Below are 22,833 nucleotides of genomic sequence, written 5' to 3'. Positions count from 1 at the left end.
AATCCAGGCTGACTCGAGCTGTGTGGTACTCAAGCACTGCATTGTTTAAGGTGGAATCTTTTGGAAGAGATGTTAACCGAAGAAGATCCCACCACCCTCAGGAGTGAAAGGAAGTTCTCCACTGTATCTGGGCAAAAACCCATCCCTCACCCTATCCACAAAAAGGATTCACGTACATTTCCTGCAGTGCTATTTGTGGCATCTTGCTGTGCAAACATTCACTGCTGCCTTTTCCCCATTATAACAGCTCTTTGTGGCCCTAATGGGCAAACATGTTGGAAAGGCTTGTCAGTTGTATGGGTATGTAGCCCATCATATTAAGCTTGGCTCACAATTACATACCCGTCCCACTGAGTGTTTCCAGCATTTTGTTTCACAACCATACACCTCTTCTCCAACTCTACTCCAGGACAATTCCAGTGCTCTGGCAGTACATCTGGCTAAAACAAGATTTTCTAAGATTTCGGAAAGGAAAGAGAGCTCCAGAATGGGTTGGCAGTTTACAAAGACCCAGTTCATTATTCATTATGGTCCCACTGACTAATAAAAGCATCTTCCATTAGCATATAATTTGCATAAACTAATCGATTCTTGCATTTAAAATCACAAACCACAACCTCTTAATCTGCAGGGTATGGACAAAGAACTGGGAAATGGAATTAAACTGATGATGATTAACCTTGAGTCCATTTTTAACTAACAATAATCTCCTTTTGTGTTGTAACTTTCTATGATTCTATGACTCAATGATTCATTATGTCCAAGCCACCTCTTTGAATAACCTCCCCAATTAGTTTCATTCTGTCATTCTTTCCCTGTGACCATGTAAACTTTCCCTTACCAAGTTTTTATTGTGTGTAATTCTGGTCGCCCCATTACAGGAAGGATGTAGAGGCTTCGTAAAGGATGCAGATGAGGTTTGCCAGGATGCTGCCTGGATAAGAGGGTATGAGCTGTAAAGAGAGGTTGGACAAACTTGGGTTGTTTTCTCTGGAGTGTCAGAGGCTGAGGGGAGACCTGACAAAAGTTTATAACATTATGAGAGGCGTAGACAGAGTAGACAGTCAGAATCTTTGTTCCCAGGGTAGAAATGTCAAGTACTAGAGGACACTAGAGGACTTGCATTTAAGGTGATGGAGGGGGGGGTAGTTTAAAGGAAATGTGCCGGGCAAGTTTTTTACACAGAGAGTGGTGGGTGCCTGGAACAGGCTGCCAGGGGTGGTGGTGGAGGCAGATACAATAGTGGCATTGATACAGGGAATGGAGGGATATGGATCATGTACTGGCAGAAGAGAATTAGTTTCATTCAACATCGTGTTCGCCACAGATATTGTGGGCTGAAGGGCCTGTTCCTGCTCTGTACTGTTCTATATTCCATGGAATTACTTTTCCCTTATCATGACCTGGTTCATTATCTTTGCAAGCAGCGTGGTCCCTCTGTATTTAAAAAATAATCACTTTATCCATCCACAGATGTGAACAAATCATTGGTATATATCTGTACATTGTTATAGACTTTCTATAAATGCAAATGATGCCAAGTTTTAAAAGACTGAGGTTGTAGAAGGACAGGAGTGGAAGAGAAAACAGGTCAGGGTCAGGACTCCCTAGGTCCTGGGAATGACTCAACTCAACGTGTAGGCAAATACCCTGTCCCTTGTCACAGTGATCAGACCATCTTGTGTCTGCTGGGTGCACTTGGCCCTTGAATCACTTGGCTCTTTCCCATTGCAGTCCAATGTGTTGTAACTTCAGTAATATTCCAAGAGGACATGGCAAACCTAGAAATCTGGTCGGCACGGACGTGGTGGGCCGAAGGGCCTGCTTCTGTGCTGCATGACCCTTGGGATGATTAACAGGGCCTTAAAAGAAATACCTAGTTACCCAACAGAGAGCCACAGGGTCTCACCCAACATCAGGGCTGCACTGTTCTCACCTTATTGCACTGCACTTTGTCCGGAGCTGGGGCACTTTACTCTGTACTGTTATTGTTTTTACCTGTACTACATCAACGCACCCTGTACTAACTCAATGTAACTGCACTGTGTAATGAATTGACCTGTACAATCAGTTTGCAAGACACATTTTTCACTGTACCTCGGTACAAGTGACAATAATAAACCAATACCAATACTTGCGTTCCTGAGAATACAGCAGTGCTTGTGCCCAGTTGGATGCTGTCCAGAAACACAAGAGGGACACAAGAAAATAGGAGAAGGAGTGGGCTGTCCGGCTCCTCAAGTCTGCCCCACAACTCACTGGGAAATTCACCACCCTCGTTGATAAGAAGTTTCTACGTACCTCAGTTTTAAATGGCCAGCCCCTCACCTTGAAACAATGTCCTCTCGTTCGAGATGAGCAAAAACATCTTAACTTCCACACACAGTTCACCCACAGGCTCTCCCCCACTCCACCAACCTCCCCTATCTGGTTGTTGTCCATCTGCCATTCACCTCCCCCCAATGGCTCCTATTGTCACGTCCTCTACCACTCTGAGCCCTTTGTGTTCCTGCTTATCTCCCACCAACCTTCACACTCTCCTCTCCCCATCTTCCTCCATCTGCCTCTCATTTTTCATCTCTCTCTTTGTCTGTCTCCATCTATCATTCACCTGTCTTCCAACTCCACCCCCGCACCCCTCCCCTGCCTGGCGCAACCTGCCTGTCATCTTACACCCCTCCTCAGTCCACCAATCACCTCGGACTCCTTTCTCACCACTCCCCTTCTCCTCTTCATACTGGCCATCCCTCCTGTCCACCCTCAGTCCTGATGCAGGGTTTCGACCCGAAACAGCGACAATTCCTTTCCTCCCACAGATGCTGCTTGACCCGCTGAGTTCTTCCAGTAGATTGCTTGTTGCGTAACTTCCACACCGTTATACTGCCTTATATGTTTCAATAAGGTCACCCCTCATGCTTCTAAACCCCAAAGAATAAAAACCCAACCCAACCTAACCTCTCAAGAGACTGCAGATGCTGGAATCTGGAGCAACAAACAATCTACTGGAAGAACTCAGCAGGTCCTGATGAAGGGTCTTGATCCAAAATGTCAACTGTTTATTTCCCTCCATAGATGCTGCCTGATCTGCTGAGTTCCTCCAGCGCTTTTTGTGTGTGTTGCTCCAGTCCTGATGCAGGGTTTTGCCCTGAAACATCAGCAATTCCTTTCCCCTCTGCCCCACAGATGCTGCCCGACTCACTGAGTTCCTCCAGCAGACTGTTTGCTGATGTTTAGCCTGTCACTTGGGAGGTCACAGGATCAGCTGCCAAAGTGTCCAGGTGTGGCATGCCTCCTCGCAGTGAGTGGGGAGGGTTGGCAAAGGGGAGAGGGGTGAAAGGCCGTACTTACGAGATGGCCTCAATCATATCCACCCCCATTTCGACGCAGCAGTGAGCGTGGTCAGCCCGGGCTTCGGGTAAGCCCGACACACAATAGTAGCAATCGCCCAGGATCTTGATACGTAGGCAATGGTTCTCCTGAAAAGGAGAAAAGAAAGAGGGTGAGGGCAAGTAAACTATGCGAGTGAAATGCAAGTACACAGGAGAAATATTGATACTGTGGAATAGTTTTCCTTTTAAGGCTTGAGCACTAACGGCAGAACAGGAGACAGCTGGAAAGGATGAAATGGAGCATAACAGTTTGGGCAACGATGACTTACTGCTGCGAGCTTGTCGAATCTGGCGAAGAGTTCATTGAGGGTCATGACCAGCTCTTGAGCCATGCACTGCGAGGCCAGGCTGGTGAAGCCTTCGATGTCTGCAAAGAGGATGCTGGAACAGACAAGCGAGAGAGAGGTGAAGGGAAGTACACTACAACCAGCAAACTTCACAAACCACCAGTTTCTTTTATTTTTCTTGAGCCAAAGGGAAAGTTGAAAATATATTTGAGAATGCATCTGAAAGGATTTTATTAATAACCCAATGAGTAATTGGGTGCAGACGATGATGAGGATCTCATTAAATTGACCACGGGTTTCTGTTGTTAGGCAGATTTAACCTTTCGACTGCCAAAATATCAGTCCCATTAGAAATTACTGCCTTTAAACAAAGAATTGCATCTTTCCCACGATGCCTCAACTAGCTTCACAGTCAGTGAGATAGTTCTTCTGTTGGTGCTGTTGTAGTGGCAGCCAATTAGTGCCCAGACAACTTCTACATAGAGCTACAGCAGGGGAGGTTCGTTTTAAGTGAAATGGATTGAGTTATGGAAGTTTTTCCAGGCCAGCAGGGAGAGCCCACAGCTCCTAACTGCTCTTAGAGTCATAGAGTAATACAGCATGGAAACAGGCCCTTCAGCCCAACTCGCCCATGCCGACCATGGTGCCCACCAAGCTCGTCCCATTTGCCTGCATTTGGCCCCTATCCCTCTAAACCTTTCCTATCCATGTACTTGTCCAAATGACTGTTAAATGTTGTTATTGTACCTGCCTCAACCACTTCCTCTGGCAGCTCGTTCCACATACACACTGCCCTTTGCATGAAGAAGTTGCCCCTCAGGTCTCTTTTAAATTGGTATTGGTATTGGCCTTAAACCTATGCCCTCTAGTTTTTAGTTCCTCTTCCTTGGGTGCATTCACCCTATCTATGCCCCTCATGATTTTATTCGGCTCCATAAGATCACTCCTTAGTCTCCTACGCTCCAAGAAATAAAGTCTAAGCCTGTCCAACCTCTCCCTATAACTCAGGCCCTTGAGACTGGCAGCATCCTCGTAAATCTTCTCTGCACTCTTTCCAGTTTAATGAAGCCTTTCCCATAAGAGGGCGACCAAAACTGTACACAGTATTCCAAGTGCGGTCTCACCAACACCACCAACCATAACATCTCCCCTTGGCCAATTGGAAAGCAGACAGACTCTCCCTTATTGGATCAGAAAACTATTAACCCTCAGTAAAACTCACCCTTATTTTTCCAATTTTTAAATTAAACAAATGACAAAAGAAATGTTAAAAAAACACACATTTTTCATGGCTGTGTGACTTTTCTCCAGAATACAGCTACACACGAGCAGGTGGAGACCATTCAGCTGTGCCTCATTCAATGAGATCATGATTGACCTGTGACCTAACTACATGCATCTTCCTAAAACCTTTGCTTACTTAAAGTCTATCAATCTCAGATTTAAAATAACTAAATTGTCATTAATTACCATTTCCAGAGGAGATCCAAACATCTGTTCTCTCTGCACGTAGAAGTGTTTCCTAACTTCTCTCATAAAAGGCTCTAATTTTTTTGACCAGTCCTCGATTGTCCAACCTCTTACTTACCCTGTTTCCCCTAATACCTCAAAAACTTTAATCAAATCATCCCGCAACCTTCTAAATTCCAGCAAGCAGAATCCAGGTTTGTTCAACCTTTCTTTGCAGTTTAACCTTTGGAGTGGAAGGTATCATTCTGGTAAACATACTCTCTCTCCAGGGTCAATATATCTGTCCCAAGTTGTGATGACAGATCTGCTTTCAGCAGTCCAGGTGTAGATGGACCAGGGCTTACTATCGATGTGGCATAACTTCTCACACTTGTACTCCAGTTCTCAAGTGACAGAGGTTAGAGTTATAGAGAGATACAGCATGGTAAAAGGCCCTTCAGCCCACCAGGTCTTCACCGACTATCAACCACCATTAACACTAATCCTACATTAATCACAAAGTTTTTCACTTTCCCACATTCTCATCAACTCTCCCCAGATTGTACCACTCACCTGCACACTAGGGGCAATTTACAGCAGCCAATTAACCAACCAACCCAAACGTCTTTGAGATGTGGGAGGAATCTGGAGCACCCAGAGGAAACTCAACATGCAAACACCACACAGACACACCCGGACTGAACCTGGTCTCTGATGTTGTGAGGCAGACTCTCTTTGAGCCACTTTGTTGGTATTCCATTAGTCTTTATGACTTTTTTTGTAACTGTCCATGCCTTTTTAACAATCTATGCGGATGTACCAACCCCAAACACTGTCCTTTAACCACCACAACTTCCAGATTCTTAGCTCTCTGTTTCATCACTTTTAGATCCAAGGTGGATAATTTCACATATGTTACCAAAAATGGAAGCACGGCCCAAGAGCTTAATCAGTACCTTCTGGAGAGTCCAGGAAAATTCTGAAGGGTTGGTAAACCCTTTAAAGCGACCCAACTGCATCATTCCCAACCTTGTTGTGTTTGCTCTCCTTATCACACCTCTATACCTCTGATTGATGGTGCTACCAACTCAAGCAAGTTCACACACCAGGCTGATACCAGGATCACTGAAAGTGGAGTCTCAGGTAGACAGGGTGGTGAAGAAGGCTTTTGGCACACTGGCCTTCATCAGTCAGGACATCGAGTATAAAAGTTGGGAGGTCATGCAGTGGTTGTACAGGACACTGGTGAGGTGCCACTTGGAGTATTGTGTTCGGTTTTTGTCGCGTTGCTATAGCAAAGATGTTATTATAGGAATCTGGTCACCTCATTATAGAAAGGATGTGGAAGCTTTAGAGAGGGTGCAGAGAAGATTTACCAGGATGCTGCCTGGATTGGAAAGCATGTCTTATGAGGATAGGCTGAGTGAGCTAGGGCTTTTCTCTTTGGAGAGGAGGAGGATGAGAGGTGACTTGATAGGGGTCTACAAGATGATAACTAGCATAGATCGAGTGGACAGTCGGAGACTTTTTCCAGGGTGACAATGGCTAACACGAGGGGACATAATTTTAAGGTGATTGGAGGAAGGGATAAGGGGGATGTCAGGGGTAAGTTTTTTACACAGAGAGTGGTGGGTGTGTGGAACGCACTGCTGGCAGAGGTTGTGGGGGCAGATACATCAGGGATATTTAAGAGACTCTTAGGTAGCCTCATGAATGATAAAGAAATGGAAGGCTATGTGGGAGGGAAGGGTTAGATAGATATTAGAGCAGGGTAAAATGTTGGCACAACATGGTGGGCCGAAGGGCCTGTACTGTGCTGTAGTGCTCTATGTTCTATGTTATTAAACTGGAAAGAGTGAAGTAAAGATTTACAAGGATGTTGCCAGGACTTGAGGGACTGAGTTATAGGGAGAGGTTGGGCAGGCTAGGATTTTACTCCTTGAAGCATAGGAGACTGAGGGGTGATCTTATAGAGGTGTATAAAATCATGAGGGGCATAGATAGGATGAAATCACTCAGTCCTTTTCCCATAGTTGTGGTATCAAGAACTAGAGGGCATAGGTTTAAGGTAAGAGGGGAAAGATTTAAGAGGAACATGAATGGCAACTTTTTTACACAAGGGTGATATCCATGTGGAATGAGCTGCCAGAGGAAGTGGTTGAGGCAGGTACAATTACACCTTTTAAAAGACTGTTGGACGGATTCATGAATTGGAAAGGTTTAGAAGGTTATGGGCCAAACGCTGGCAAATGGGACTAGCTTGGATGGGGCATCTTGGTCAGCATGGACCAGTTGGGCCGAAGGGCCTATTTCCGTGCTGTATGACTCTATAACCCACAACCATGAACCTGACTAAGCCAGAAACATAACCACCAGTCCAATAACTTCACCGCTGCCCCTCAACTCCATACGTGTTCTACTGAATCCGCAGCATCTTTGGAAAGAGAAACAAGAGTTAATGTTTCAGGTCAAAAGTGTTCACCTGGCTCTCTCTCTCTCTCCCACAGGCATCAGATTGGTTCATTAAAGTGGTAAACGTAATGACATGGGTGGGTTCTCTGATCTGGCTTACATCCTTGACACTGGGGGGGGGGGGTGGGGGGCTCAAGGCAGAGTTTTCTCTGCTGACTGTTGTCACTGTTTATCCTCAACTCTACATCAAACAGTGCAAGGAGAAGCATTGCTGCAGCACTCGGCAATTATCACCCTGAGACAACCAGTGCTTGGGAGCCACTTAACAATGAGTACAAACACCTATTATTCACCTGACCTGTATTCTTAAAACAAAAGAGGGAGAAGATAAAGTTCGGAGGTAATGGGTAGTTGTTGGAGACCATGAAACAAGGGAGATGATTGTGGATTTTAGAAAGGCCCAGGCTGACCATCATTGTACAGAGAGTCAGCTGTTATAGGTTTTTGGGAATACATATAGCAGACAACCTGTCCTGGTCAACCAACATCTCCTCCCTCGCCAAGAAGGCACAGCAGCATCTCCACTTTTTACGGTGGCTGAAGAAAGCAAACCTGCCCTCCCCCACCCTCACCACATTCTACAGGGGTCCCATTGAGAGTGTCCTGACCAACTGCATCTCTGCCTAGTACAGTAACTGTAACATCTCTGACCGTAAGTCTTTGCAGAGAATTGTGAGTACAGCTGGAAAGATCATTGGAGTACCTCTTCCCTCCATCCTGGATATCTACAACGCACAATGCACACGCCAGGTCTGCATCATAGATGACCCCTCTCATCCCTCCCACAACCTATTTGTCCCACTGCCGTCTGGCAAGCGGTACCGGAGCATCCAGGCCGGAACTACTAGACTGTACGACAGTTTTTTCCCCCAGGCTGTCAGGCTCCTGAATACCCTGGAGGCAGTTTCAGACAAATGCCACGTCAGAAGCCCTGGTTTGCACAACGGTGTATAAGAACTTTGGCTGCTGCTGAACATGTTTATACATTTAGTGCAACACACTGAGTTCAGTATTTTCTTCGTCCAGCTCAGTTTTGCACTAACCCTGCACTAATTTTGTATTCTGTATATACCGTTTTTTGCACTATTTGTACTTGCACAATTTTTTTGTCTGCGTTTATTGTATGTCCTCTGTTCTATGTATGATCTCTGTTGTGTGAGTCTGGGGGAAAACGACATTTTGTTCCTCCACGTGTTTTTATAGCATATGGGTGAATGACAATAAAGTAACTTGAACTTGTCTTGGATGTTGTTAGGGTCACAGGGATATGGGTATATACAGCAGGGAAAGGCTCTTTGGGCATCTGGTCCATATCAACCATCAACAAACCCACTTGCACTAAACCCACATTAATCCCATTCATTTTCATCCTCCCACCTTTCCATCAACTCCCCCCACATTCTAACCAACAGAGGTAATTGACAGCATCCAATTAACCCATCAATCTGCACATCTTTGGGATGTGTGAGGAAACAGGAGCACCCAGAAGAAGCCCACAGGGAGAACGTGCAAACTCCACACAGACAGCACCCGAGGTCAGGATTGAACCCGGGTCTCTGGCGCTGAGAGGCAACAGCTCTGTTAACCGTGCCCCATGCTGGGTTATGTCAGTCTATCAGTCTACCATCATCCTACCACTGTGAAGAAAGATATGTGAGTTAACAAGGGATGCTTGAGTCCAGTGGGCAAGCTGCTTAACCAGTAATACAGAGGTTTGCATTGAAGGATCTGATTGCAAGCACTTGAATCCCATGATGGCTGTTGGGAAATTTAAATTTAGTTAATTAAATTTGGGCAGCACCATGACGCAGATAGTAGAGCCACTTCCTCACTGCTTCAGTGAAGCAGGTTCATGGGTATTATCCGCATGGACTTTGCACATTCTCCCGGTGACCGTACACATTTCCTCCGGGTGCTCCAGTTTCCTCCCACATCCCAAAGACATGCAAGTCTCTAGAACACAGAACATAGAACACTACAGCACAGTACAGGCCCTTCAGCCCACAATGTTGTGCAGACATTTTATCCTGCTCTAAGATCTATCTAACCCTTCCCTCTCACATAGTCCCCCATTTCTCTATCATTCATGTGGCTATCTAAGAGTCTCTTAAATGTCCCTGATGTATCTGCCTCCACAACCTCTGCCAGCAGTGCGTTCCACACACCCACCACTCTCTGTGTAAAAAACTTACCCCTGACATCCCCCTTATACCTTCCTCCAATCACCTTAAATTTGCGTCCCCTCGTGTCAGCCATTGTCGCCCAGGGGAAAATTAATTATCACCCTGGGTAGATTAATTGGCTACTGTAAAATTTCCCTAGTGTGTAGGTGGGTGGTAGAAACTAGGGCAAGTTGATGGGAATGTGGTGAAAATAAAAATGGGGTTAATGTAGGATTATTGTCCACAGTGGTTGTTGGTTGGCATGGACTCGATGGGCTAAAGGGTCTGTTACTGTGCTGCATCTCTCTGTGATTTCTTGCTGCCTCGGTAAAGCAGTCGACATAATCAAAGACCCCACCCACCCTGGCCATTCTCACTTTGCCGTTCTCCCATCGGGCAGAAGATACAAAAGCCTGAAAGCACGTACCACCAGGCTCAAGGACAGCTTCTATCCCGCTGTTAAAAGACTATTGAACTGTTCTCTAGTACGATAAGATGGACTCTTGACCTCCCAATCTTCCTTGTTATGGCCTTGCACCTTACTGCACTGCACTTTCTCTGTAACTGTAACACTTTATTCTGCATTCTGTTATTGTTTTCCCTTGTACTACTTCAGTGCACTGATGTAACGAAATGATCTGTATGGATGGCGTGCAAAACAAAGTTTTTCACTGTGCCTCGGTACATATGACAATAATAAACCAATTTACCAATTTTAAATTTACCATATTTTAAGAAACAGAATCCTTGAATAGTTATGGCACAAAGAGAAGCCATTGAGTCCAGTAAGTCCATCCCAGCTCCTAGAAGACCATTCCCACTAATTGCCCTTATGACTCTCCGATCTGGCTTACATCCCTGACATCGAAGGGGGGCTCCAAGGCAGAATTTTCTCTGCTGACTCTGCTGAATTTTCTCTGCTGAATTTTCTCTACTGATTGCCCTTATGAAAACCTAATGGTTTTCCTTCAAATGTCTATCCAATACCTTTTGAAAGTTCTGATTGACTCTGTGTCCACTGCATTTATGGGCAGCAACTTCCAGACACAGGTGAAAATATCTCTCCTCACATTCCCCCCGAGTCATCTGCCAATCGCAATGAATCTGTATCCCCTGGACCTTTAACCATCCACCAATGGGAGCAGGCTTTGTTTACCTTACCTGAACATAACATTTATTCCTTCAACTTGAAATGCTACCCAACTGGCTGGGTGTTTCCAGCATTTTTTGTTTTTGTTTCATTAATTGTATTAAATCTGGAAACAGTTACGTGACCTGAACAAGTAATAATGTAGTCATGAAGCTGCTTTATCATTGCAGCTCACTAATTCCCTCAAGGAATGGAATCTCCTATCCCCCTCTGGTCTGACCTATATCTCCTGACCATACAGCTGACTCTTAACATGCCCTCTGAACTGACCCAGCAAGCCGCTCAATTGATGGGTGGAGAGCAATGAGGTCTGTATCCCCATGACTACAATTTAAGGGTCACCAAAGTTATAAGTGTTGCAGTTAGCATAACGCTATTACAGCACCAGCGACCCGGGTTCAATTCCCGCCGCTGTCAGTAAGGAGTTTGTACGTTCTCCCCATGTCTGCGTGGGTTTCCTCCAGGTGCTCCAGTTTCCTCCCACATTCCAAAGATGTACGGGTTAGGAAGTTGTGGGCATGCTATATTGGCGCCGGAAGCGTGGCAACACTTGTGGGCTGCCCCCAGAACACTCTACGCAAAAGATACATTTCACTGGGTGTTTCGATGTACATGTGACTAATAAAGATATCTCATCTTATCTTAATTGACATATTGAGGCTGACAGTATTGCCAGACCAACACCAAGTGTCCTTCTGTGACTTGTAAAATAAAAGCAGAAAATGCTGGAAATACTCAGCAGGTCAGGCTGCATCTGTGGGGAGAGAAACAGCAATAATGTTTCAGGTTGAAGATCCTTCGTCAGAACTCTGATGGAGGTCTTCAACATGAAATGTTATCTCTTGTTCTTCTTTCCACAGTTGCTGCCTGACCTGCTGAATATTTCCAGCATTTTCTGCTTTAATTTTAGATCTCCAGCATCTGTAGTTTTTTATTTGATTTCCACCTCTGTGATCTCTCCCTGTTTGCTATCTTATCATAGACGAGAGTGCTAGAGTTGTATAGCACAGAAACAGGCCCTTCTGCCCACCGTGTCCATGCCAACCACTCTAGTTATCTAGACTTGTCTCTTTTACCTGTAATTAGTCCATAGCCTTCCATTCCTTATGATTCAATTGGAGTGTAGGAGTCTGAGGAGTGACCTTATCACAGAATCATAGAAAGTACAGCACAATACAGGCCCTTCGGCCCACAATGTTGCGCTGACCTTTAAACCTCGCCTAAAAACTATCTAAACCCTTCCCCCGACATATCCCTCTATTTTAACTTCCTCCATAGATGTATAAAATCATGAGGGGAATCGACAAGGTGGATGGTCACAGACTTTTTCTCAGGGTAGGAAGCTAGAAGGCATAGGTTTAAGGTGAAAGGAGAAAGATTTAAAAGGGGGCTCAGGGGCAAGTTTTTCACACAGGGGGTGGTGGCTGTGTGGAACGAGTTGCCATAGCAAGTGGTTGAGGCAGGTACAATTACAATGTTTAAAAGACATTTGGACAGGTTCGTGGATAGGAAAGGTTTAGATGGATATGGGCCAAACGCAGGCAAATGGGACTAACTCAGGCAGACAACTTGGTCGGCATGGACAACTTGGTTGGCAAGGGCCTGCTTCCATGCTGTATAACTCTATGACTCCATGCTAGCCCAGATGCTTCATAAAGTGTTGATCAATTTGGTGTCAATGGGATGGTGCAATGTAAAAATGTTGGAGAGAGAGAGAGACAAACGAACATATTGATCTCGTAGAGTCATAGAGTTATTAAGCACAGAAACAGGCCCTTCAGCCCAACTAGTCCCCTTTGCCAATGTTTGGTCCATAACCTTTTAAACCTTTCCAATCCATGTACCTGTCCAACTGTCTTTTTTACAAGTTGTTACTGTACCTGCCTCAACCACTTCCTCTGGCAGCTCATTTCACATTGATACCACCCTTTGTGTGAAAAAGTTGCCACTCAAGTTCCTACTAAATCTCTTCCCTTTCACCTTAAACCAAGTACCTCTAGTTCTTGATTCCCTAACTCTGGGAAAAAGACTGAGTGCATTTACCCTATCTATGCCCCTCATGACTTTATACACCTCTATAAATCAGCTCTCAGGCTCTTACACTCTAAGGAATAAAGTCCTAGCCTGCCCAACCTCTCCATATATCTTGTAACATCATCTTGAGGAAATTTACAGATTCAACAGATCAGATATGGAGCGAGAGAAAGTGGTGAAGTGAATGGGAAATTTATGGGACACTGGTTGTAAAATGGTTACGATAATGGATTAGCAACACTATTGATTACCTCCCTGGCAAGAAATGCTTAGCTTGGTTACACTGAAGGGAAAAATTCCAGGGACAAGATCATCAGAATTGGACTGTAACGCAGCAAACTGTTGTGACCTGGAATCCAATGTCGGAGAGGGAGTGTGGAAGCAAACTTTCAAAAGGGAAGTGAATAAAAAAAATTGGAAATTAAAACTCTGAGCTATGGGGAAAAAATATGGTTTAATCTTTTAAGAAATTTGCAAAAAAAATAGAAAGGAAAAGTAAACAAAAACTGCAGATGCTGGAAATCTGAAATAAAAACCAGGAATACTCAGCAAGAACACTGCATTTCAATTCAATGACTTTTCATTAGTTTAAATAAAAGTTCAGTGACCTGAAATATTGATACCTTCACGCTCCACAGACTTTGTCTCATCTGCTGAGTACTTCCAACATTTTCTATTTTTATTATGGGCCTCATGGGAGGCTCAGTTTAGATTATGAGGGGGGCAGGAGAACCCGCAACCTTCAACGCAGAGGGTGGCAAGTGAAAGGTCTGATCAGTTCAGCTCTTTACCATGACTTCTTAAGCAAATAGTTAGATGACTGTGGAGCATATGAGGAGATGTGGGGGAGATGCATCAGGTGCAACTGCTTGATATAAATTGGCACCAAAGACCTGTACCTTTCCAAGAAAAAGCTCATTTAATTTGCTGGTGCTGCATCTCAGAGCCAAATTAAGATTTAATTTCTGGAGAATGATGGACACACTGTCATAGAGAGATACAACTTGGAAACAGGCCCTTCAGCCCATCGAGTCCATGCCGACCGTCAAGCCTCAAGGACAGCTTCTATCCCGCTGTTACAAGACTATTGAACGGTCGCCTAGTACGATAAGATGGATTCTTGACCTCACAATCTACCTCGTCATTGCCTTGCACTTTATAGTCTGCCTGCACTGCACTTTCTCTGTAACACTATATTCTGCATTCTGTTATTGTTTTCCCTTGTACTACCTCAATGCACTGTTGTAACAAAATGATCTGTATGGATGGCATGCAAAACAAAGTTTTTCACTGTACCATGCGCTACTCTTAAGAATAAAGTATAACAACTACAGAGAAAGTGCAGTGCAGGTAGACAAGGTGCAAGGTCACAATGAGTTAGATTGTGAGGTCAACAGTCCATCTTCTTGTACTAGACAACCATTCAATAGTCTTATAACAGGGGGATAGAAGCTGTCCTTGAGACCAGTGGTACGTGCTTTCAGGCTTTTGTATCTTCTGCCCGATGGGAGGGGGAAGAAGAGAGAATGTCCAGGTTGGATGACGTCTTTGATTATGTTATGACAATAATAAACCAATTTACGAATTTACCCCTCTACACTAATCCTACACTGATCCCATTTTATTTTCCCCACATTCTCTTCAACTGTCCCCCCCAACTTATACCTCTCACCTACACACGAGGGGCAATTTACAGTAGCCAATTAACCTGCCAAACTGCACATTGTTTGAGATGTGGGAGGAAACTGGAGCACCGAGAGGAAACACACCTGGCCGTGGAGAGAACATGCAAACTCCACACAGACAGCACTGGAGGTTTGTATTGAAGCCAGTCTCTGGTGCTGTGAGGCAGAGATGCACTGAACCACTTTGTTGGTACTCCGTTAGTCTTTATGACTTGTTTTTATACCTGTCCATGTGCCACCAGTCCAGTGCTCTGAGGTAAGATTGTCTAGAGTGGGATCATTTTCATCCGAAGGGGTGAAAAGGGAGATCAGTGACTGGGGAAGGCTGTGCACCATAGACCCTTGAGTTGAAGGCATAGAAACCATAGAAAGCATCCTATCCAGATGCATCACGCCTTGGAATGGCAACTGCTCTGCCCGTGACCGCAAGAAACTGCAGAGAGTTGTGGACACAGCCCAGCACATCATGGAAACCAGCCTCCTCTCTATGGACTCTGTCTACACGCTGCCTCAGTAAAGCAGCAGCATAATCAAGGACCCCACCCAACCCGGACATTCTCCCTTCTCCCCTCTCCTATCGGGCAGAAGATACAAAAGCCTGAAAGCACGTACCACCAGGCTCAAGGACAGCTTCTATCCCACTGTTTTAAGATAATTGAACGGTTCCCTAGAACAAGAAGATGGACTCTTGACCTCACAAGATCACAAGACCATTCGGCCTATTGAGTCTGTTCCATGAGCTAACCTAAAACTATTCCTATCTAGCCCCAATTCCTGGCCTTATCCCCATATCCCTTGACACCTTGACTAATTAGATACCTATCAATCTCCTCTTGGCAAAGAATTCCATAAATCCACGACCCTATGGATTGTTGTGACCTTGCACCTTGTTGTCTACCTCTGTAGCTGTTACATTTTATTCTGCACTCTTACTGTTTTGCCTTGTACTACCTCAATGCACTGTTTATCACTGTACCTCGGTCCATGTGACAATAATAAACCAATTTGCCAATTTACTCATTGGTAACAGGATTGGAGGGGAATTGAGAAAAAACTTAGTTAGGTGGTGAGGGTCTGGAACACTTGTGCCTGAACACGCAGTGGAAGAAGAAAGCCTTAACACATTTAAAAAGTAACTGGACAAGAGCTTGAAGAGCTGCAATAAGACTAAGAGCTCGGAAGTAAGACTAAACAGTTTCCTTTCCAGCCTGCATTAACTCATGATGGGTGGAATTATTCAGTGCCGTAAGTTTTGCTGATTCTATAACATGTTAAATAATTTAGGGGAATTTGCTGTGTTAATGCAATAAATCTAAATATTTCAGTCCAATTCCATGTCTTATTAATTAGATTTCACTGCAAGGAAGTTTTCACAGGAAAGGCGTTCTGCAATCCCTTCACTGAGGATAACCACATTATTTGCCTTATGACAAGATCTGATGGTGCTTGCCAAGGCAGAGCCATAGGGCCTTGGTTGCTGATTGTTTAGACAATGTCTGAGCTTCCTGCTGAGGAGGACCTTTGGGGAGGTCCCCCATTCATGATATCCACAAGCTCTTTCAACAGACCCACACCAGGACACTTCCTTTCAACTGATTAAGATGATGAGAATTGGAACACTGCGGGAGAACCTTGGATTGATGTCAAGAAGCTCTAAGGTGAGGTAGAGGCGAGAAGTGTGGTGTGATGGCGCGGCAGGTAGAGCTGCTGCCTCACAGCTCCAGTGACCCGGGATCAATGCTGTCTGTGTGGAGTTTCCATGTTCCCCCTGTATGCATATGGCTTTCCTCTGAGTGCTCCAGTTTTCACACATCCTAAAGGTAGGTGAATTGGCCACTGTAAAATGCCCCTAGTGTATAGCTGTGTGGTAGAATCCAGGGGAAGTTGATGGCAATGTGGGGGAAAATAAAGATTTCTTTATTAGTCACATGTACATCAAAACACACAGTGAAATGCATCTTTTGCGTAGAGTGTTCTGGGGGCAGCCTGAAAGTGTCGCCGCGCTTCCGGCGCCAACATAGCATGCCCACAATTTCTTAACCCGTACGTCTTTGGAATGTGAGAGGAAACCGGAGTACCCGGAGGAAACCCACGCAGACACGGGGAGAATGTACAAACTCCTTACAGACAGCGGCGGGAATTGAACCCGGGTCGCTGGGGCTGTAATAACATTACGCAGACTGCTACACTACTGTGCCTGCCCTGTTCAAGGTGAGAGGGGGAAAGTTTAAAGGAGATGTGCAGAGCAAGTTTTTTTACATAGAGAGTGGTAGATGCCTGGAACACACTGCCAGGTGAGATGGTGGAAGCAGAGAGGGTAGTGGCATTTGAGAGGCAAATGGAAGGATATAGACCACGTGCAGGCAGATGGGTTTAGTTTAAATTGGCATCATGGTCAGCATAGACATTGTGGGCCAAAGGGCCTGTTCTTGTGCTGTACTGTTCTATGTTCTATAAACAGGTGGTTGATGATCAGCATGGAGTTGTTGGGCTGAATGGCCTGTTCCCAAGATCTACGACTCTAACCGATTTCTGATGGTCTTTGACCTGAAACGTTGATCGGTTTCTCTTTCCACAGATGCTGCTTAAATCTGGCTGGGTTCTTCCAGCATTTCTGTTCTTGTTTCAGATTCTAGCATCTGTAGCTTTATTTGTTTTCTATCCAAATTAATTCTGCTTATTAATGTTCAATCTGATAAGACATCTTTTTTTACATTTGAACAATTTTTTTGCACAATTAAGTATGAATGGTGAGGACTTTGACCTGTGAAGCATGGTGAAAACTTCCAGAAAGTACTTTCACCAGTCTCACATACCACAACCAGTAAGTTCTCATCTGAATAGCTGAACAACTTCCAAAGAGAACAATTTGTTCTATTTAAATGATCTATCCCTGCATTTTACAGTGAGCTTGACAAGGAATATGAAGTTCAACAATGCAATTAATGTCAGTCAACTGATTCAGTAGGAAAGGATTGCTCCGATCTTAGAAAGTGAAGACTTGCAGTTTACAACACTTTCCACTGTCTCAGGGGTCTTAATGCACAAGTGTAGTCACTCTGTATTGTAGGCAGATCAGCGAACAGCAAGTTAACAATGACAAATGCTGATTAATCTGTTTTCCGGTGAAGAACAAGTATCAGCCAAGGAGAACTTCCCAACTCACCTTGAACAGCTTGTCCTCCACATGAGAGTGCAGACAGGGCCTTGAATTAAGGTAACACACACAAAATGCTGGAGGAATTCAGCAGATCAGGCAGCATCTATGGAGGGAAATGAACAGTCGACGTTTCAGGTCGAGACCCTTCAATGAGTCCTGACCTGCTGAGTTCCTCCAGCATTTTGTGTGTGTTGTTCCACATTCCAGCATCTGCAGAATCTCTGGTGCCTCCTTGAGTTAAAGTGTTGTGCAATTGTGGGTGCCTGGAATGCACTGCCAGGGGCGGTGGTGGAGGCAGATACGATAGAGGCATTTAAGAGGCTCTTAGATAGGCACATGTGTGCAGAGAATATGGACCATGTGTAGGCAGAAGGGATTAGTTTAGTTGGGCTTTTAATTATTCGTTTAATATTGAGGACTGAAGGGCCTGTTCCTGTGCTATACTGTTGGAATTGGAATTGGAGTTGGTTTATTATTGTCACTTGTACCGAGGTACAGTGAAAAACTTGTCTTGCATTCGGTTAATACAGATCAATTGAATACACAGTGCATCGAGGTAGTACAAGGGAAAACAATACAGAACACAGAATGAAGTGTCACAGCTACAGAGAAAGTGCAGTGCAGGTAGACAATAGGTGCAAAGTCATAACGAGGTAGATTGTGAGGTCAAGAGTCCATTTTATTGTACTAGTGAACTGTTCAATAGTCTTATAATAGCAGGATAGAAGCTGTCCTTGAGCCTGGTAGTACATGCTTTCAGGCTTCTGTATCTTCTTGTTCTATGTTCTAATAGTGTAGCACACTTCTATGTTGCATTGGAACATCAGACCAGATTGCATACTCGGTTCCACAATCAAGACTTGAACCTATAACCGTCTAAGTTAGAGGCAAGACAGCCATCAACTGGGCTACAGCTGTCATTACCAGGTAATTGGTTCTAACAAAAAACAAACTGCTGGAGGAACTCAGTGGGTCAGGCAGCATCTGTGGAGGGAGAAGGACAGTTGACGTTTCTGGCCCATCTGCCTATGACCCACACACTGGATCCCCTCTCCCTATTGTCCTCATCAGCCCATCCCACCTTCCTTATTTGGTTCACTCCTGACCTCGGGTGCTGTCCGTGTGGAGTTTGCACGCTTTCCCTGTAACTGTGTGGATTTCCTCCAGGTGCTTCTCCAATGTAAAAGTCAGTAGGTTAGTTGGCTGCTGTAAATTACTCCTGGTGTGTAAGCGAGGAGTAGGATCTGGGGGGAGTTGATGAGAATGTGAGGACAGTAACAATGAGATTAATGTTGGATTAGTGTAAATGGATGGCTGATAGTCAGCATGGGCTCAATGAGCAGAAGGGCCTGTTTCCATGCGTATTTCTCTGTGACTCTACAACAGTTATATAGTACTGTTAATATCCCAAAGTGCTTCACAGGAGCAAAATATCACTCTGTCACCTGAGGTCAGGATTGAACCCAGGTCTCTGGCGCTGTGAGGAAGCAGCTCTACTAGTTCTGCCACTGTGCAGCCCAAGTGCTTGTGATTATAACCATCACCCAAAAATCCAAAAAACTTAAGTCCCTACAGCTAGCTAACATTGTGTTCTTGGCATCAGAAACTCCATAATATTTTCTTTCTCACCCCTGTGAAAATTGATCAAAAGCTTAGTCAAAGAACCATGTTTGAAGGAACACTGTGTTGGATTTGACTGTTTTAATTAGTTTTTTTAACATGTATAGTGTTTAATACACCTCAAGTGGCTGCACAAGGAATAGCTGCTTACTGGCTTATTGGTTCGTCCATCAGGTGAATATGTGTTTTTTCATTGGTTGGTTTTGGCCACAGGTATCTAATAGGTTTCCTGATTGGACTATTGTTAGCTAAGGAGTACCTCTTATATCAGGTATAAAAGGTGTCGCTTTTTGTTAATCTCTCTCTTGCTCTCCTCCCCCCGCCCTAGCTCATCTTTAGTTCCTTTTGTCTCGGCTCATCTCCTGGTAGTAAAACTAGTGCCATGTGCTCTGTGACTGCCTCTTTGTTTTAAACTTTTCCAATAAAACTTTGTGAAGCACCAAGTTGTTTTCAACTCATTCCTGGACTCCTGAAAGAACCTGCGAATTCAAAAATAACCAGATCCGACAACTGTAAAAGGAGAGGCCGAGGGAACTCAGGAGTTTGGGGCTTAGACAGCTGAACCCACAACGACACTTGTTGTTTGCTGCCTTCTTACCATGGCAGCACTGGGAAAAGATCTTCAACTCTCGGGTCCTGGAATAGACTGCAGTCCCAACAGGAAAGGCAGACCATCTCTGGTCCTGAATGAGTTACAGCTCCATCTGCTTCAGCTTTTAAACAGGGACCAAGTAGCCGTTTCCAATCTGTTTAGAATAACTGTGGCTTAACAAGTCAACTCCTCATACCCTGCTGTCTCGTGGACCTGTTCCTTGTGATGACACCATACTCAAAGGAATCTGGCTGCCTCTCTCTGCTTGGCTGCCAAGATGCATGTGCAGATTGACACAATTAATCATCTTAGGGCAAGGTTTTAATGAGTCGCTACCTCAGCTCTGCCTCAGCGGGGAGCACTCTTGCCTCTGGGCCTAAAAGTTGTTGGTTCAATTCCCATTCTGGAGGTTGAAGCATGAAAGCCTACGCATTTTCTCCTGTGCAGTACTGAGAGAGCACGGCGGAAGGGCTGTCTTCTGGTTGAGGTGTTAAATCGTTGGCTTCCCTCTCACATGTATGCTAAACTATATTGGAGATGAGCACAGAGGTTACCTTGCCCTGGCCAGTAGTTATTCCTTTAAGCAACCTCACGCAAACAGCTGATCTAATTGTTAACACTCTGCTGCGCAAATTGGCAGTCGTGCTTCTAATATGACAACAGTGGCAGTTCATAGAGCATCCCTCACCCCTCACCACTGCCACCCTATGTCTACAGTAACTGCTTCAGCTACTTGCCGTGGCTGCAAGTTCCAAATTCTCAGTGGTCCCTGGGCCTAGAAGTTTCTTCTGAATTCCCTTTTTGATTCTTGGAGGCCACTCTTGTTGCTCTTGTCCATGTGGTTACACTCAGTCCAAATCCTTTTGTCATTTCATCAACCTCCAGTTAAGTAAACAGCCCCCATTCTATTCATCCTTTTCTGATAGTGCAGCCTTATATTTCTGGCACAAATGCTTTGAATAATTTTTGCACCTTCTCTGGTGTCTCCATTTCCTTTCCTTCCAGCGCTCCAACTATCCTCCAATCAAGGTTCATGTTGCACTGCTTTTCAATCTTTTTCTCTCCAGACACAAGCTTCAGTGGCTGCTTTGTGTTTGTGTTGTCATCAAAAATTCATTGGAAATCCTGAAATCCTTCCCATGTGTCTCGTAGAAGTTTCCAGGTGCCCTCAGTCTCCTGACAACATGGTTCGATGTTCCTGGAGAAATGGAGTTTATGAGTCTTCCTACAGAGGTTATAATAGGACAGGGACTGAACAAGGAAATTACTTGTGCTCAGTGGCAACAACCTGCATTAAAAGCACAGGGGCAGCTTTACACTTGAAGCCAAAATTGGCTCAACAGTGCCTTTAATGTAGCAAAGCATCCCAAGGGTGTCCCAAAGGAGAGTTCTCAAAGTCACGCTGAGTTATATGGGACAGGTAACCAATATCTTGGTCTAAGAGGTAGGTCATAGAGTCATTCAGCTCAGAAGCAGGCTCTTCGGCCCACCATGTCTGTGCTGCATCCAGCGCCCTATTATGTTAATCCCACAATAATCCCATTTTACTCTCTTGATATTCCCACCAACTCCTACCCAGTTTGTGAGGTGGCCTGATCTTTCTGCTGTTTACACAGAGTGTCTGTGTATGTTCTTCATTCATGGCCTCAAGGGTTCTCAATAGCATCCCGAATGCTCCTTCTCCACTTTGAGCAGACATAGGCTAGAGGTTTCCAGGGGCCAGTGGGGATATTGTGTTTCTTTAAGAAGGCTTTAAGCACATCCTTGAATCTATTCCTCTGACTATCTATCCCCAGGATAGAGCTCAGAGTATGTGTTCTGAGAGTCTGGTGTTGGGTATGTGAATGACATGGTTGACAAAGTTAACTAGGGTCAAGGAGTCACACAGCACTGGAACAGCCCCTTCGGCCCAACTTGTCCAAGCTGACCAAGATGTCTGTTTCCTGTATCTCGCCAGTAACTGATGTACTAAGGCTGCCAATGTGCAAGACGTCACAAACAACAACGAGTTAAATGACCAGATCTTTGTTGACATGGTAAGTGATATTGAGACTGGCTACTTAATGAGTCATTCAGCATGGAAACAGGCCCTTGAGTCCAACTTGTCCATGCTAACCAAGATTCCCATCCAAGCTAGTCCCATCTGCCTGTGTTTGGCCCATATCCCTCTAAACCTTTTCTATCCATGTACCCGTCAAAATGTCTTTTAAACATTGTAATTGTACCCGCCTCCACTGCTTCCATATACCCACCACCCTCACAGTGTGAAAAAGTTGTCCCTCAGATCCCTTTTAAATTTTTCCCCTCTCACCTTAAATGGGGAAGTCATATTAAACTAGGGTCCCAATGCTGGGGACATTGGCCTGGAAGAGGACATTGATGCTGGTTCGCTTGTCCTTCCCGTGAATTTTTGGAGAATTTTGCAAAGAGAGCAACAGTGGCTTTTTCCCAGTGCCATAAGGTGCCTGCTGTAGGTAACTAAGTCCAGATCTTGACTGCCCCATTCCCCTGGATTATAACCAACGATTGTGCTCGAAAGTACTTCATTGGTTGTAAAGCATTTTGGGGTGTCCTGTGGCCGTAAATGGTGCGTTATAAATGCAAGATTTCCCTTTTTGCTCTGGGTGCTGAGCAGCAAATGACAACAGGCGTTCGAGCTATACATTGAGGGAGCTGGGAACTGACATAGGTCGAACCTCTGCAAGTGACTGTCCTGCCACCAACTGGTTTGCAGACTCTCTGGGCTTGACATGTATCCCGAGTCATTTCTGAAAGTTACTGGGGCTCAGGGAGTTTCAGGTCTCTCCTCTCTTTTCTCACTCGCAAGGCAGCA

At 44.8% G+C, this 22,833-nt stretch overlaps 1 protein-coding gene across 1 annotated transcript in view; it reads right to left on the bottom strand.

Moving 5' to 3' along the window:
* adcy5 (adenylate cyclase 5) overlaps positions 1-22,833 on the bottom strand; it is a 374,049-nt gene that overhangs the window by 148,820 nt on the left and 202,396 nt on the right. Inside the window, exons 4-5 of the mRNA XM_052013051.1 lie at positions 3,659-3,770; positions 3,349-3,476 (exon numbers count right to left, since the gene is read on the bottom strand). Of these exons, the coding sequence (XP_051869011.1) occupies positions 3,349-3,476; positions 3,659-3,770 (240 nt within the window). The remainder of the gene's footprint in view (positions 1-3,348; positions 3,477-3,658; positions 3,771-22,833) is intronic.

This window comes from Pristis pectinata, chromosome 1, assembly GCF_009764475.1.
Source record: "Pristis pectinata isolate sPriPec2 chromosome 1, sPriPec2.1.pri, whole genome shotgun sequence".
NCBI lineage: Eukaryota > Metazoa > Chordata > Chondrichthyes > Rhinopristiformes > Pristidae > Pristis > Pristis pectinata.
The sequence above is the reverse complement of the archived record's forward strand: the minus strand, read 5'-3'. Positions and strand labels throughout refer to the sequence as shown.